Genomic DNA, 14,802 nt, shown 5'->3' with positions numbered 1-14,802 from the left:
TTATTATTATTATTATTATTATTATTATTATTATTATTATTATTAGCCAAAAATTTATCAAGAGTAACTCCTCCTAGGAATTACGAGCCTCATGCACCAAATTTGGATATGTCGTAGACCCTGGTCTGAAGTTTGTCGCTCCTATTTTTCTAAGCGATCGGAATTCCAGCATTCCCGGTACGGAAGCTCAAAGTGGCTTTTTCCCCATAGACTTCCATTATAAAGGTTTATTTGGAGGTTTATAACTCGACAAGTTTTCGAGCGATTTACACCGAACTCGGAAAGGTTCTTTAGGACCTTACTCCGGACGAATTTTTTATTTCGGGCTTGTGAATATTTGGTTTTTTCCAATTTTTTCCAATTTTTTCCAATTTTTTCCAGGAATTTTCGGTTTTCCCGTAGTCGACGATCGAACATCCCATAGACTTGAATAGGGAATTCCGAAAATTCCTCTAAGCTCTCACACACGCAGCGTGCCCAGAGCTCAGGCACGGCTTCTGTTCTGCATCTGATGCAGTTCACCGTGAAATAAAACCATGTTCCTCCAGACTCCTGGTGCTCCATACAGACACAGAGCTACACAAAACAGCAGGACTTCAGAGTGTAAATCAACCTGTGGACATAAAGTCCATGTCACTGCTCCCTTTGGGATCTGGTGCAGCTTTTACTCCAATAAGATTGGAGATTCCTCATCTTCCTCTTCCTCCTTGTCTTACTCCAACCCCAAGTCTAGTCCGTCTCTGTACTGCTCTGTTCACATGAAATCCATCTCTGTTGTCCTTCAAACAGGAAGAACCCCTGATAATGGTGTGTTTGAACAACATAGAACAACACAGAGGTAAGGACTGAAGTAAATTAGTCATAGACACATAAAGTTTATCTTTACAACCTGGTGTACACAGTATGGGACACAGGACAAGAAAGCAGTGCAAAAAGGCAGTGCAGGTCAAAAGGCAGTGCAGGACAGTGTGTGTGTAAGGGGTGTGTGGGGTGAAGAGTGTGTGTGAGGTGTCTGAGGTCCACAATACTTTTAGCTTTGCAGATGCAGCGTGTGGTGTAAATGTCCATGATAGAAGGAAGAGAGACACCAATGATCTTCTCAGCTGTTCTCACTATCTGCTGCAGGATCTTGCGATCTGAGATGGTGCAGTTCCCAAACCAGACAGTGATGCAGCTGCTCAGGATGCTCTCAATGGTCCCTCTGAAGAACATGGTCAAAATGGGGGGAAGGAGATGTGCCTTACTCAGCCTTCGTAAGAAGTAGAGACGCTGTTGGACTTTCTTGGTGATGGAGCTGGTGTTGAGTGACCAGGTGAAGTTCTCCGCTAGATGAACACCAAGAAATTTGGTGCTCTTGACGATCTCTACAGAAGATCCATCGATGGTCAGTGGAGAGTGGTCGCTCTGTGCTCTTCTGAAGTCAATAACCATCTCTTTGACATTCAGAGACCCGTTGTTGGCTCTACACCAGGTACTGTAGTTAGATGTTGCACCTCCTCACTGTTTGCTGACTCCTTGTTCTTGCTGATGAGACCCACCACAGTCGTGTCATCGGCGAACTTGATGATATGGTTCGATCTGTGCATTGCTGTACAGTCGTGAGTCAGCAATGTGAACAGCAGTGGGCTGAGCACACAGCCCTGAGGGGCTCCAGTGTTCAGTGTGGTGGTGCTGGAGATGCTGTTCCCGATCCAGACTGACTGAGGTCTCCCAGTCAGAAAGTCCAAGATCCAGATGCAGAGGGAGGTGTTCAGTCCCAGCTGAACTAAAGTCTATGAACAGCCTTTGTACATATGTGTCTTTATTGTCCAGGTGGGTGAGGGCTAAATAAAGGGCCGTGGCAATGGCATCGTCCGTGAAGCGGTTTGTACGATATGTGAACTGTAGGGGGTCCAGTGAGGGTGGTAACTGGGTCTTCATGTGCCTCATGTCGAGCTTCTCGAAGCACTTCATAAAGATGGGTGTGAGTGCAATGGGGCACAAATCATTGAGTCATTACTGTATGTGTGTGTGTTTGTGTGTGGGCATGTGTGTGTGTGAAAGAAGAAAGTTATTTTGTGTGAAAGTTTATTGTGTGTGTGTGTGTGTGTGTGTGTGTGTGTGTGTGTGTGTGTGTGTGTGTGTTTCTGGGTGGCTGAAAGGGAAAATGTACCTCTGTAGGTGTGATTTCACTATTTCTGTGTTGCACACTCTTATTTTCCCTCTTCTCCTGTCTCTTCATCTCTGTTCAGGGGAGGGCCTAAAGGTTATTAACAAGTGTTTGAACTGGTAATGCTGAAATGAACTTTTGTGTTCAGAGCACACACACACACACACACACACGCGCACACACACATCCTGATGGCTGATACTTTCTCTTCTTAACCTCTTTGATTGTCCAGCTTGTTTGAGTTCATATTACAGGTAAATCTTTTTTTATTTATTGTGTCTGTGTGTGTGTGTGTGTGTGTGTGTGTGTGTGTGTGTGTGTGTGTGTGTGTGTGTGTGTGTGTTCAGTTGCTTCAGCTTTTCATGTGGTGTAGAAATGAACAGTAATCATAAAAGTAGAGAGAGTTTCTTTTCTGTCTGAGTTTCTCTCTGTTTGTTCCTTACTGACTAAGTTAAGGTTTGTCCTGAGAGACTTGTGAACAGTTTGATGTCTGATTTTCAGTCCTTTATAAATTTCAGTCCTTTATAAATAAATTTAAATTTGTATCACATGTAAATGTAAAAGGAATAATGAACAGAAGACACAGAAGACATTATTCAAGTAATTAAGATTTCATTCTTTTCCATTTATGGTTATGTTGTTAGTGCGAGGGAAAAAACTCTAAATATTTAATATTCATTTATTATTAAATTAATTTAACAATATTAATAATATTTAATTAGTGCATTCCTGTTAAGTGTAGACCCAGTTAGACGAGGTGATGATGTTGATTTGGTTATCTTCACTTTTGCCCAAATCAAATCAAATTTTTATTTGTCACATACACATACATACAGGGTACGTCATGCAGTGAAATGCTTTATGCATCTGTCTGGTATAAGAATAAAAAGTGATACAATTTAGGATAAAAAAAAAGAGATAGATAAATAAAAATGTATAAACTATATAAGAAAACTATATCAAAAATGATATAAAATATGAAAATAGGAGGAGACATATTGTAGATACATATGCATAAATATACATATTAATAAGTGTGTATGGATTTTAAAGATTGTCCTTAAAGTGTCCAGATACAGTATGGTGTGTAAATAGTGTATAAAGTGGCACTGTGCTGTACAAGTCCAGAGTTAAAGTGATTTTCTAGTCAGTGTGTGTTGTGTTGTGTAAAACGTAACGTTACAACTGGGAATAGGTGTACCTGACCTGGGGGGTGGGGGGTGGGGGATGTTTGTATTTAAAACAAATGTTAATTTCAGATGCTACACACACGGACACACACAGACACCCCCACCCCACCCCCACACACACACCTTCTGTAATTTGGCTGTCAGCTTTCTGGTTTCTGAGTCTGAAAGCTTTATGTTTCAGTGCACAGACACTCAGGTAACATGTTTTGTGTATTTTCCCCCCAGCTTTGTGTAAAGAAGTAAGAAATAAAGTGAACGTTATGTCTGTGTCTGTTTCGCTCTCTGTATTAACACAAGGTCTGAAACTGTTTCAGGTCAAAATGGTGGTGCTGCAGAGGATTTTTGGTAAGCAATGAAATCTCCATTTTACTGCTTTCTCTCTACACTGTGTCACCAATCTGTGACTTTATACACATTTCCTGGAGATTATTAAGGATTTATTACTTGTTGGCTGATTGACCACAATAAAGAAGTTTGCTCATTCTCTTCCAGGTCTGAGGAGATTTCTCAGTGTTTTTGTAATAATTATAGAGGTAACAGTTAAGTCTAACTAAAACAGTTTTTAGTAACCAAAAAGTCTAAGAGAAGAGGACACCCTGTGATGTGTCAGCTTGGAGACCGGCTCTGAGTTACGACACTGGCCTTCCTTATCAGCTTGTCCAGTCTCTTCCTGTGTGTAGTAGAGATGCTGCTGCACCAGCAGACTAATCCATAGATGATGACTGAGGCAAAAAAGGTCTTCACTAGTGCTTCAACAGAAAGAGTTTGCTCTGCTCTATCTTAGAAATGGCATCTGTATTGTCTGTTCAGTACAATTTACTGTTCAGATGAACACCCAGGCATTCATGAGAGTCCAGAGAGTGCTTTTGTGAGAGTGTGTTTATCTCTGCAGAAATCCACCACCAGTTCTTTGGTGTTCCCTGCATTTACCAAGGTGAGGAAGGCTGGGCCTGTAGTCTTCCTCACCTTGATCTTCCTGAGCTCCATTCTCACCTGGGCTTCTGTAAGGGGCAGTATGTAGTGGTTGGTGTGGGGGCTGGGGGGGGATTAGTAGGGGGGGGGGGTTAGGTTGGATGTGTTGTTGATCTGAGAGCAGTGCAGAGAGAGGTAGACCTATGCAGAACCTAGAAGGGGGACTGGATGGGGGTAGGTGTGGGTAGCTGATCAAATCAGTTAAAGAATATATTCAGATCATTCACCCACTTCAGGTCACCCTCAGCCTGAAAGCTGGGCTCCTTATGACCAGTGATGGTTTTAGAGGTTGTTTTTTTACAGATCAGTGGGTGAATTAATGATGAGGTTTTTCTTTTTAGTCCTCTCCTTCCTTGAAGCCATCAATTAGCTTCATTTTCACTTTATTAGAGGAGCTCATGAGTGTTAGCACCAGGATTGAAGGATTTATTACTCGGTAATTGTTATACCTGGTTGCAGTGGTGACATAATGAGGCATAACAGGATGTTAATGAAATGTATAATCTCTCAACTGTGCCTGAGGGAACTTTATCATCACTGGAAGTTTCCAGATGAGCCAAGACTGAACTCACAAACAAAACCTGACACTAACTGTACAGACAGACTGCGCTACCTTACCTGGTTAATTCAATTAAATTTTATGTGTTTACATTGTCACAAATCAGCTTTATCGAAATCTATAAATTCATGATATACATTTTAAACAAACAAACAAACAAACAAATAAATAAATAATAAGTATGTCAGGGGTGACAATGGTAAGGAAAACTCCCTGAGTGAAGAAACCTTGAGAAGAACCAAACTGAAAAAGAAACCCAGGTCACCAAACACTCCAGTTCTGCTCCTTTACCTAAGAAAAACTATTCATAAAAAGCTTAGATGTCTCACTGTTCTGTCCTTCAGTCACTGTACACAACCTTGGGGTAACCATACACAATTAATTGTCCTTCTAATGTTTCGTTGATGGAGATTTCAGAGCAGTTTGTATGTATATATATATATATTGTGATAATATATATATATATATATATATATATATATATATATATATATATATATATATATATATATATATATATATATATAGATAGAGAGAGAGAGAGAGAGAGAGAGAGAGAGAGAGAGAGAGAGAGAGAGAGAATTCAGAAAGGATTCTGGCTTGAGTAAACCAATGTATTTTCAGTCCCCAAATAAAATTAGAATTTTAAGGGGAAATAAAGTGTGGAAATGCAGAAGTCCAATAAATATAAAGGAGTACCAGCATGCAGAGGCTTCTAAGACTCAGTATGTCAGGACTTTGGCCATGTGCGTTTGTTGGTTTTGTGTCATGTGTCTGCCCCGTCCTTGTCTCTTCCTCCCCATCTCTGCACACCTGTTCCTCATGTGTCTAATTGTGATTAGTATATAGTCGAGCCTCTGTTGTTGTCTCCTGTTGTGATGTTGTCCTGTGTCATGACTTGGTTTCTGTTTTGTGCTTTTTATTTAATAACTCCTGTTTTATTTTAACGCTATTTGGGTCTGTTTTACCCCCACGTCACTGACTCAGTATTGGGTCCTTTATTATTTAACATACTGTATGTAAAGAACATTGCAATAAATATAATATCACTTTTCATCTTTCAGAGAGTGCTTACAGGAAAGGAAATAATATAGTTATTATTCTTACAATAACTGGAATATTCAAATGTATTCTAGGTTTTTTTCCCCCCCTCTGAATAAAATTGTAATCTTTATTTGATTTGATTTGATTTTTGCAGGACACAGGAGATGTACTGGGAAGCTGGAGGTGTTGTCACTGTTCATCACGGCCACTCTGTGTTTGTTAGTAATACTGCAAATACACCTCCAAGACAAGAAATCACAAACCACAAGACAAGACAAAGTCTTGAGAAAGCAAAAACCTGAACCAGAGACATGGCCGGACATGTTTCTAAACTCAGTCCCCAAGTGTACGCTAAACTCATCTGCCTCCAAGATTCATGACTTCTCAAGTTTACCTAAGAATATCCAAGACTTCCTGTTTTACCAGCACTGTCGCCATTTCCCCATGCTCCTCAACAATCCTGGGAAGTGCGGCGGACCAAAGAACTCCGCAGATGTTTTCCTACTGTTGGTCATTAAAAGTTCTCCATCCAACTACGATCGGCGTGAGGTTCTGCGTAAAACGTGGGCTTTGGAGAGGCTACATAGCGGTGTGTGGATCCGCACCGTGTTCATATCTGGAACCACAGGAGACGGTTATGAGAAGGAAAAACTGAATAAACTCCTGGAGCTGGAGAACCGCGAGTACCAGGACATTCTGCAGTGGGACTTTGATGATACCTTTTACAACCTCACACTGAAGCAGGTCTTATTCCTGGAGTGGATGGAGAGGTTTTGCCCAGATGTGCACTTTCTCCTCAATGGAGATGATGACATTTTTGCCAACACAGACAATATGGTGCAGTATCTCAAGGGCTTAGATGATAATGATGGAAGCAAACATCTTTTTATCGGCCACTTGAACGAATATATGGAGCCGATACGGCAACAAGGCAGTAAATACTTCGTCCCTGTACAAATCCATAAATCAGACACCTATCCTCCCTACTGTGGTGGTGGTGGCTTCCTGCTGTCACAATTCACTTCCAGAGTTATCTACAACATGTCTCACTCCATCCCCCTGATTCCTATCGATGATGCTTACATGGGAATGTGTCTGGAAAAGGCAGGACTTCTACCCAGACATCATATAGGAGTGAAGACATTCGGCCTGAACGTTCCCTCGGGTCACCATGAGGCAAACAATCCATGCTACTACCGTGAGGTTCTCCTGGTCCACAGGTTCCTCCCACTTCAGATTTATATTATGTGGCATGAAATCCATAGAGAAGATTTGAATTGTACAAAGAGAACAGAAGGGAATGAGAATTCTGGGCTTTTCATGCTTTAAAAAGAGTACTGGGGGGACAGATTTGTGAAAATCTGGGAGGACTGGGAAAGACTGGGGGTGAGAGGGGGGGACTGGGTGACATACAGTGAGAAGCTTTCAATTTAGATGATTTTATAACCAGCCAATTGCACACAGGCAAACTCAACTTAAACAATGAAAATAAAAAATAAAACGGAAGATGAAGTGATTATGGAATGTGGCAGTCTGGGGGTTAAGGTGTTGGACTACTCATCTAAGGTCATGAGTCGTGATTCCCTTGGCCACCAATCTGCCCATGCTGGGCCCCTGAGCAAGGCCCTTAACCCTCAATTGCTCGTCTGTATAAATGAGCTAAAAATGTAAGTCGCTCTGAATAACGGCGTCTGCTAAATGCCGTAAATGTAATAAATATTTAAAGCAAAAAATAAACAAAAGATGCAGTTCTTATAATAATAATAATAATAATAATAATAATAATAATAATAATAATAATAATAATAATAATAATGCAGCTTGTTTTTTTTACTGAGAAACTGCAAACTCCTCTACAGTCAGAGCTGCTGTTAGAGAGAATTAATCAACATCTGACCACCAATCAGAATCCAGAACTCAGCAGCAGCTCTGTGGTAAAAGTGGTTTGAGGAACTGAATCTTAAAATTTAAACTGTTAAGCTAATTGAGTTTGCTGTGTGTTATGGTGAACATGAGGTTTTGTGTTCTTATTTTATCATATATTAAACTCAGTACAGCTCGCTGGGCCTTTCAGCTGATTTGGGGTTTTTCCTCCAGCTTTGTGTAATGCTGTAGGTCATGAAGCTGTCCTCATGTCATGTGGTGATAATGTTTACTTCTTTGCCCCTGTCTTGTGGCATCTTGTGTAATTTTATTATTGTTCTTTTATCATGAAGGTACTTTCTGATTATACACTCTGGGTGTTTAGTGTGAGGTGTTCTGTGTACATTCAAAAATTGTTTTTTCTGTTTTAACCTTTGCTCATACACACTACCGTGCACAGTGTGACGCAGTGAAATGCTTTTACTGACTCCATAAAAACGGAGCTTTTATAACGAGTGCATTTGAAATAAAGTGCAGATGAAAACAAAGTAAACAGGAAAGGGATGCTGGGTGTGTGTTGAAACAATGTCCACTGTTAAAAGTGCAAAACAAATAAAACGGAATAGAATTTCGTTGAAATGTTCTGCAGGAGTACGAAGTTTCTCCTCATTCTCTGTGTTTGAATTCATGGAGCTGTAGCACTTCTCTGACCACATCAGGGACAAGTGTCAGAGTTTAGAAGCTTAAGGTCCTTCTCTATCTTCCTGGCCTTGAACTCAGAGGAACCGACAGCTGGAGAGCCTTCGGTCCTGCATGGTCCTGTTCCCAATCCAGGCTGTGATGCTTCCTAGCAGGATGCTCTTGATCATGCATGTGTAGAAGTTCCTGAAAGAGCAGTGTAAAGTGTGTGAGGTGATAAAGATGCTGAGGGACCTTGGTCACCAATTGTCCACTTTCTCCTAAGGATGGGCGTTTTCCGCAAATATCACATTCGAATATTTGAGCTCACAAAAAACGAATATTCGTTTATTTAAATTAAGTTTAATAAGACAGACGTTATTTTTCAGTAACATTTAATTTTTCCATCTGTAACCCTTATCTTACGGTGTAGTAGTAATAAAATACATTGGTTTACTAGTCTAATGTAGTCTTAGAATTTGGACCAGAATCAGAAAACTCTAAATTGTTAAGAGCCTGAGAATTGAATGGCAATTAAAAGGAATACCACACCAGAATGACAGTTTGCTTATCCTGTATTAATTTCACAGGGATGGTACATACATGTAAAAAGAACACATTTATGAAAAACAACAAACTAAAATAATAAAGTGCGCACAAACAAAACCCTTTTTTCCCCGTTTATTTGAGCTCAGTTCGTTCTTGGTTCCACTTGCTTTTGTTGACAAGAATTCAGTTTCTATCGTTGGGGCCCTTTTTGTTTTAGTGTTCATCCTACCACCAAGTAGATGAAGAAGATGATCTTGGAGACTCGTCTTATGTCCGAATCACAAACACGGTTGGCTCGCCCCACAGCCACCTGGGGGGTATTCCAGAAAGCAGGTTATGTGACATACCTGGGTATGTTTAAGGGTAAGTTCGTGGATAACCTCAACTTTCGGTTCCAAAAACGGAGGTAACTTTCTGGGTATGTATGTAACCATAGCAACTGACTCTCTGAAGATAACCTGCTCGGGAGGAGGTTATGTTTCAGTGTAACTTCGTTGCAGAAGGTTGGTGAGCATGGTTTTTTCGTCGGGGAAAAACTTGAGGTTTTTTCGTTAGTTTATTTAACACGTCTTTTAAAACCGCATATCGCAAATATGACAAACCGCGGTTCTGCGCTTAGCACTTAGGTTTTTTGCCTCTGGCCATTTTTTGTACAGTGTGGGCAATTCAGAGCATGTGGGAAAGGCAACTGTGTGTAGAGCTGTTCGTACAGTATGTGTGGCACTTAAACAGTTCTTACCCACGTTTGTGCAGTTCCCTGGCCATAAACCTCTGCTTGTTATTAAAGACGAATTCCACAGTGGCAGGTTTGTCCTTTGTAGTAAAATCTATGACGCATATTTAATATTTAGTCATATTATTTATATCTACACATGTATTCATTATGCGCACACACACCCTTCATACTTCCATAACTTTCTGTTTCATGGTTTCCAAATGTAATTGGTGCATTGATGGCACTCACATTCCTATTAAAGCTCCACCAATAAATGAGGGAGACTATGTTAATAGGAAAGCTATTCATAGTATCAATGTGCAGGTAACAACTTAATTTTTTCCCTTCTTAAAATCATTAAAGTTATTACTTTTTCCACTAACTAGGTAATATGTGAGGCAACCCAAATCATTACCAATGTCGAGGCAAAATGGCCAGGATCTGTGCATGATGCCAGAATTTTCCATGAGTCATCATTGTGCCAGACATTTCAGCAGGGTATGTTTTGCTTTATACAATTGTTTTTTTTTTCTTCCTTTTTACATTCTATTTGTGTTGTACACTTCAATCATTACAGGACAGTTCAATGGTTACTTGCTGGGGGACAGAGGATACCCTTGTCTGCCCTATTTAATGACACCCTTCCCTGAACCTGAGCCTGGACCACAGACACGGTTTAACCTGGCTCACAGCCGAACACGGGCCAAGGTGGAGATGACTATAGGATCCTCAAATCTCGGTTTCAGTGTCTGCGTGGGCTCTGGGTTAGTCCAGAGAGGGCATGCAACATTTTAGTGGCTTGTGTTGTGCTTCACAATATTGCCACTATAAGAGTAGAGAGCCACCCTCCTTGTATTGAGGAAGATGGCCCAGAGGAACACCTACAGATTTTAGAGGCCAGCAGAGACGGAAGACTTTTGAGAGACAGGATCTGTCAAAATTACTTTTATTAAATTTTTTGCACTGGTCTGCCAGGCAGGTTATTTCTTTATTTCCTGAAAAACAATAAAAGTAAAATTCAATAAAATGTTTTTTTATATTGCTTTACATACCATACACACACACACACACACACACACACACACACACACACACACACACACACACACACACACACACACACACACACACACACACCACTTTCAACATTGACCCTCATCTGTGGGCAAATCCCTAGGTATGTACTGTGAAAGGACAATGACAGTTTGTTACTCTAATGCCAAAAGCAGCCATACATTATAATGGTATGCATCATACCTCAGTGGATCCAGATGTGGTCTCTTCATCGTCATCTTCATCATCTTCATCCTACAGGGGAAATATTCAAGTATACATTATCTGGCAAAAAAAACAAAAACAAAAAAAAACAACCTAAAAGTAACTAAAGGTACCTGACAACAAGTCACTTACAACTGTGACAGACTGTGTTCTTTCTGGAGGGTCCAATAATACAATCGTCCATCAGTATCTATAAGAACACACAACACATTAAATTCTCAATATTATCAAAGAAAATAATACCTGAAAAGAGTAACATGTCAAACTAAGATCACAGTAGCCTTTACATCATATGCAGTTAAATAAAATAAGCCTACATAAAAATTAATCTTGTTCAAAAAGCCTTTAAGTGACAGAGATGCATGCAAGGAACTGCCCCCTGGAATGCCAGCAACCACTGATCAGATGGGGTGAGGGGAGGTGGTGGTGGGCCCCCGCCAGTTAGATGGGCTTCAGTCTTCTTTCTATTAGCTACATGACAGAATGAATATACTAAATCCTGTTATAATAATAGTTCAGTAATTGTGTAATCAAATATTACCTTTTTGCAGAATGTTTTTGTGTTTTATTTTGACTTGGCTTAAAGTTCTTCTGGCTCCAGAAGGATTACACCTTATTAAATAAAAAAATATACATTATTATTTTAAACTAAAGAAATAAATGGCAGGAAAAGAAAATGCTTTCATAGTGATATAACATATTCAAAAGGATGTATGTCATACTTCATTATTTTGCATTATAATAAAACGGGAGCCAATACCAAATTTGTAATTTAATATACTCACGCATTTACTCTGTCTGTTATTTTTTGCCAAGCCAACTCTCTTAGCCGATGCAGCTGTATTGCTTCTTTTTAATATTATTGGCTTAAATTCCTCATAAGCGTGCATTAAAACCTCCAACTCCGCCTCTGTGAAATACGGCGCTCTCTTTTTTTCGCTTTGAGTTTACATGGTGACTCGTGAAATCGGCGATCCATTGAAAATGTCTTTATATATGCACCGTGCACGCGCATAAACTCTGGGTAACCAGTTGGAGGTTGATTAAACTAACTCTTCTCAGGTGTTTTGGAACCGACATACTCATGGTATGCCTGTTTAAGGAACACAAGCATGTCAACATGATCGAGGGAAAGTCGGCTCCTTAGTCTGTTAACAATAAGGCCGGCTGCGGAGAAAACGCGCTCTGACGGCACAGAAGTTGCCGGGACACACAAGTAACGGTGTGCTAAGCAACTAAGTTTTGTGAAGCGCTTCGTGTTTTTGTTCCACCACTGAATGGGATGATCATCTGGTGGAATACATGGCTCCAGCAAGAACTGCTCCCACTCGTCTTGGCTGGATTCTCTGTAATCATCGCCGAAGGCATTGCCGCATCCTCTTCATCGTTGGTGGCGGCGGCTGCATCCGCTCCACTCGCATCAAGGAAAATGCTCTGAATGTTCAAAAAGGTTTTTCAAATAGCATTTTTATTTATCGAATAATTACAGCAGACAATTTTCGAATGTTCGACTATACGTGCACACCCCTACTTTCTCCACTGGGGCTTTGCTTCTCCTGAGCATCCGCTATCTCCTCTCCTGTTTCAAGCTGAAGTGCACAATCAACTTCTTTGTGCTGCTGATGTTCAGGAGGAGGCTGTTTTCCTGGCACTAGTTCTCCAGGCTTTAATCAGAGATCAGGCGAACAACAGCATGGTCCTCAACAAGCTTAACAGTGATTGTGAAGTTGGAAATGTGGAAACAGTTATTGTACAAACTGCTACACACACACACACACACAAACACACACACACACACACACACACACACACACACACACACACACACACACACACACACACACACACACACCTACATACAGGTCCTGTAGTGCTACTGTACTAAACTGCTGTATTAGTTCTTACTAACTGATGACAGGAATTTATATGGTGTTTAGTCTCAGTGACGGTTGACGGCCAGTGAACTTCTGCACAGGAAGTTCTCCGCTTGCTGGATTTCATCATCTACACACTAAAATAAAGTGCTTACACACCCTTCACATTACACACACATTTGAATAATGTTCAGAACGTCATCAGGATTTACACAAGTGCTTTTGTCTGTTTTAAGACGTTACATATTTTCTGAACGTTTCTTAATCCTCCTGTTAAATACAACGTAATTCTTTTAAATAATTACTGACGTGGTCCTCACAAAGCCTCTCCTCTGTTAGGAATGTGTGGTGTTTGAGCTCATGACAGCAAAGTGTTCAGCTCAGCTCAGAACTTTTGTCACAGCCGCAGCTCTACAGAACCAAGATGAACTTAAACACTGAAGCAATGCTGAGACACTGAAGATGTTCGTTACTGTCCAGTGTTCACTTCTGAGTCTGGTTCATCTCAAGGTTTCCTCCTCATATCACCTCAAGGAGTTTTTCCTCACCAGCATCACCTTAGACCCGATCAACAGGGATAGATCTTAAACATTTACATTGTAATTCCATGTTTTTCTATTTCTCTAAACCTGCTTTGAGACCATGTCCACTGTTAAAAGTGTGTTGCAGATAAAATGGAACTGAATTGAAAGCGCTGTATTAACAGGAAGTGCATTATGTGGAACAGCTTTAGTGATTGTGTCACAGTGACTGGTCTGTGTGGTTTCCCTGCCTTGAGCTATGCCTCTTCTCCATGCATTCCCTTCAATAAAACCCATTTCATCTTCTGCCCTTAAAGTTGTTTTCTGCTTTAGGTCCAATGTTCTCGTTGTTTATCAGATAAAGCTTATTAATGAGTTTTTAAGGACATAAGAGCATCTAACTTTGAATGAACCGTACAGAACAAGCACGACTCTGACTGGAGAGGAGTAAAGAGGGGATTGGACAAGAGTAACTCTAAAAATGACGCTACCACCACCAGCCCCATGAATCACCATATCAGGTGAATTCCAGCAGATCCATAAAAGCCACTCAAGCACATAACAGTCACTTATTAAGAAATGACCCATGCTAACATCCACTCCCTACAGGCAGCTGTGCTGTGTGCAGGAGCGAGGTTGTGTACGATCGTGTGTATGAGTGATGGACAGGACATGGACATGTCTGAACGGAAGTTGAAGAAACTTTGAACTATTTGTTCACAGAAGAATTAGTCAGGAATGGAATGATAGACTGCTGTAACTGAGTACTGAATATTAATGACCGCTGACAGCACAAGTCGAACATAAACATGTCAGTTACTAAATACAGTAAAGGCGTGTGTTTTTATTAGTGGACAAGTTTTAGCAAAAGCTAATCAACTCTAATCTGTGTGAGAAATCTGTGTGAGAATTTAATCTTACGGTTGGGTCTAGACTGCTTTCACATCTGAGTTAATTATTACCTTTATCTTTCTTTAGTGTCTAAGGCTAACTGACAGGCTAAATGACATTCTTGTCTAATCAAATTAGCAGGTTTCATCATAACAGATTAAGGGTGTACAAACATTTGCATTCAACTGTATTTTGTTTTCTAGTTACCACACCTTAATTGCAAAGCAGAATAATGTGTAGCGTAAATCCCCAAATGCATCATTATAAGGTAGGGCTACAAAATCAAAATAATCTTAATCCTATTGCTTCATTGTCTAAATCTGCCATCATGCCTGGGTCACATGTCTGGGGTGAGGGTGTGTCTGTTTTCAGTGTGTAAAGTGTGTTAAACATGATCATTTACTGTAATCAGATAATTGTGTCTGTTTAACTGAGTGCGTTAAAGAGATAACAGACTGGATGAGCTGTAATTTTCTGTTGTTAAAGACAGAAATATTACTTATGGGTCCATAAACCAGT

General features: G+C 40.3%; 2 protein-coding genes and 1 long non-coding RNA gene across 4 annotated transcripts in view; 2 read left to right on the top strand and 1 right to left on the bottom strand.

Annotated features, from left to right (window-relative positions):
• Positions 1–14,802, top strand: part of LOC113642617 (N-acetyllactosaminide beta-1,3-N-acetylglucosaminyltransferase 3-like) — an 82,778-nt gene that overhangs the window by 31,969 nt on the left and 36,007 nt on the right. The window lies entirely within an intron of this gene.
• On the top strand, positions 2,261–7,643 carry LOC113642619 (N-acetyllactosaminide beta-1,3-N-acetylglucosaminyltransferase 3-like). The gene is made up of 3 exons (XM_027146202.2): positions 2,261–2,403; positions 3,654–3,684; positions 6,069–7,643. Exons 2-3 carry the CDS (start codon positions 3,660–3,662, stop codon positions 7,241–7,243), a joined length of 1,200 nt encoding a protein of 399 aa, XP_027002003.2. The 5' UTR covers positions 2,261–2,403; positions 3,654–3,659; the 3' UTR covers positions 7,244–7,643.
• Positions 10,863–13,662, bottom strand: LOC113642628. Its single transcript, XR_007137806.1, has 3 exons — positions 11,783–13,662; positions 11,539–11,609; positions 10,863–11,027 (listed from the first exon to the last, which is right to left on the bottom strand). It is a non-coding gene; the product is annotated as an uncharacterized LOC113642628 (long non-coding RNA).

This window comes from Tachysurus fulvidraco, chromosome 14 (assembly GCF_022655615.1).
Source record: "Tachysurus fulvidraco isolate hzauxx_2018 chromosome 14, HZAU_PFXX_2.0, whole genome shotgun sequence".
In the NCBI taxonomy this organism is placed as follows: Eukaryota; Metazoa; Chordata; class Actinopteri; order Siluriformes; family Bagridae; genus Tachysurus; species Tachysurus fulvidraco.
Note: the sequence above shows the minus strand (reverse complement) of the source record. Positions and strands in the feature narration are given on the sequence as shown.

Excerpts from the sequence above, each read along its gene's own strand:
- LOC113642619 (XM_027146202.2), top strand. The coding sequence starts at position 3,660 with ATGGTGGTGCTGCAGAGGATTTTTG. Across the intron at positions 3,685-6,068 it reads GGTGCTGCAGAGGATTTTTG|GACACAGGAGATGTACTGGG; the intron begins GTAAGCAATGAA and ends TGATTTTTGCAG.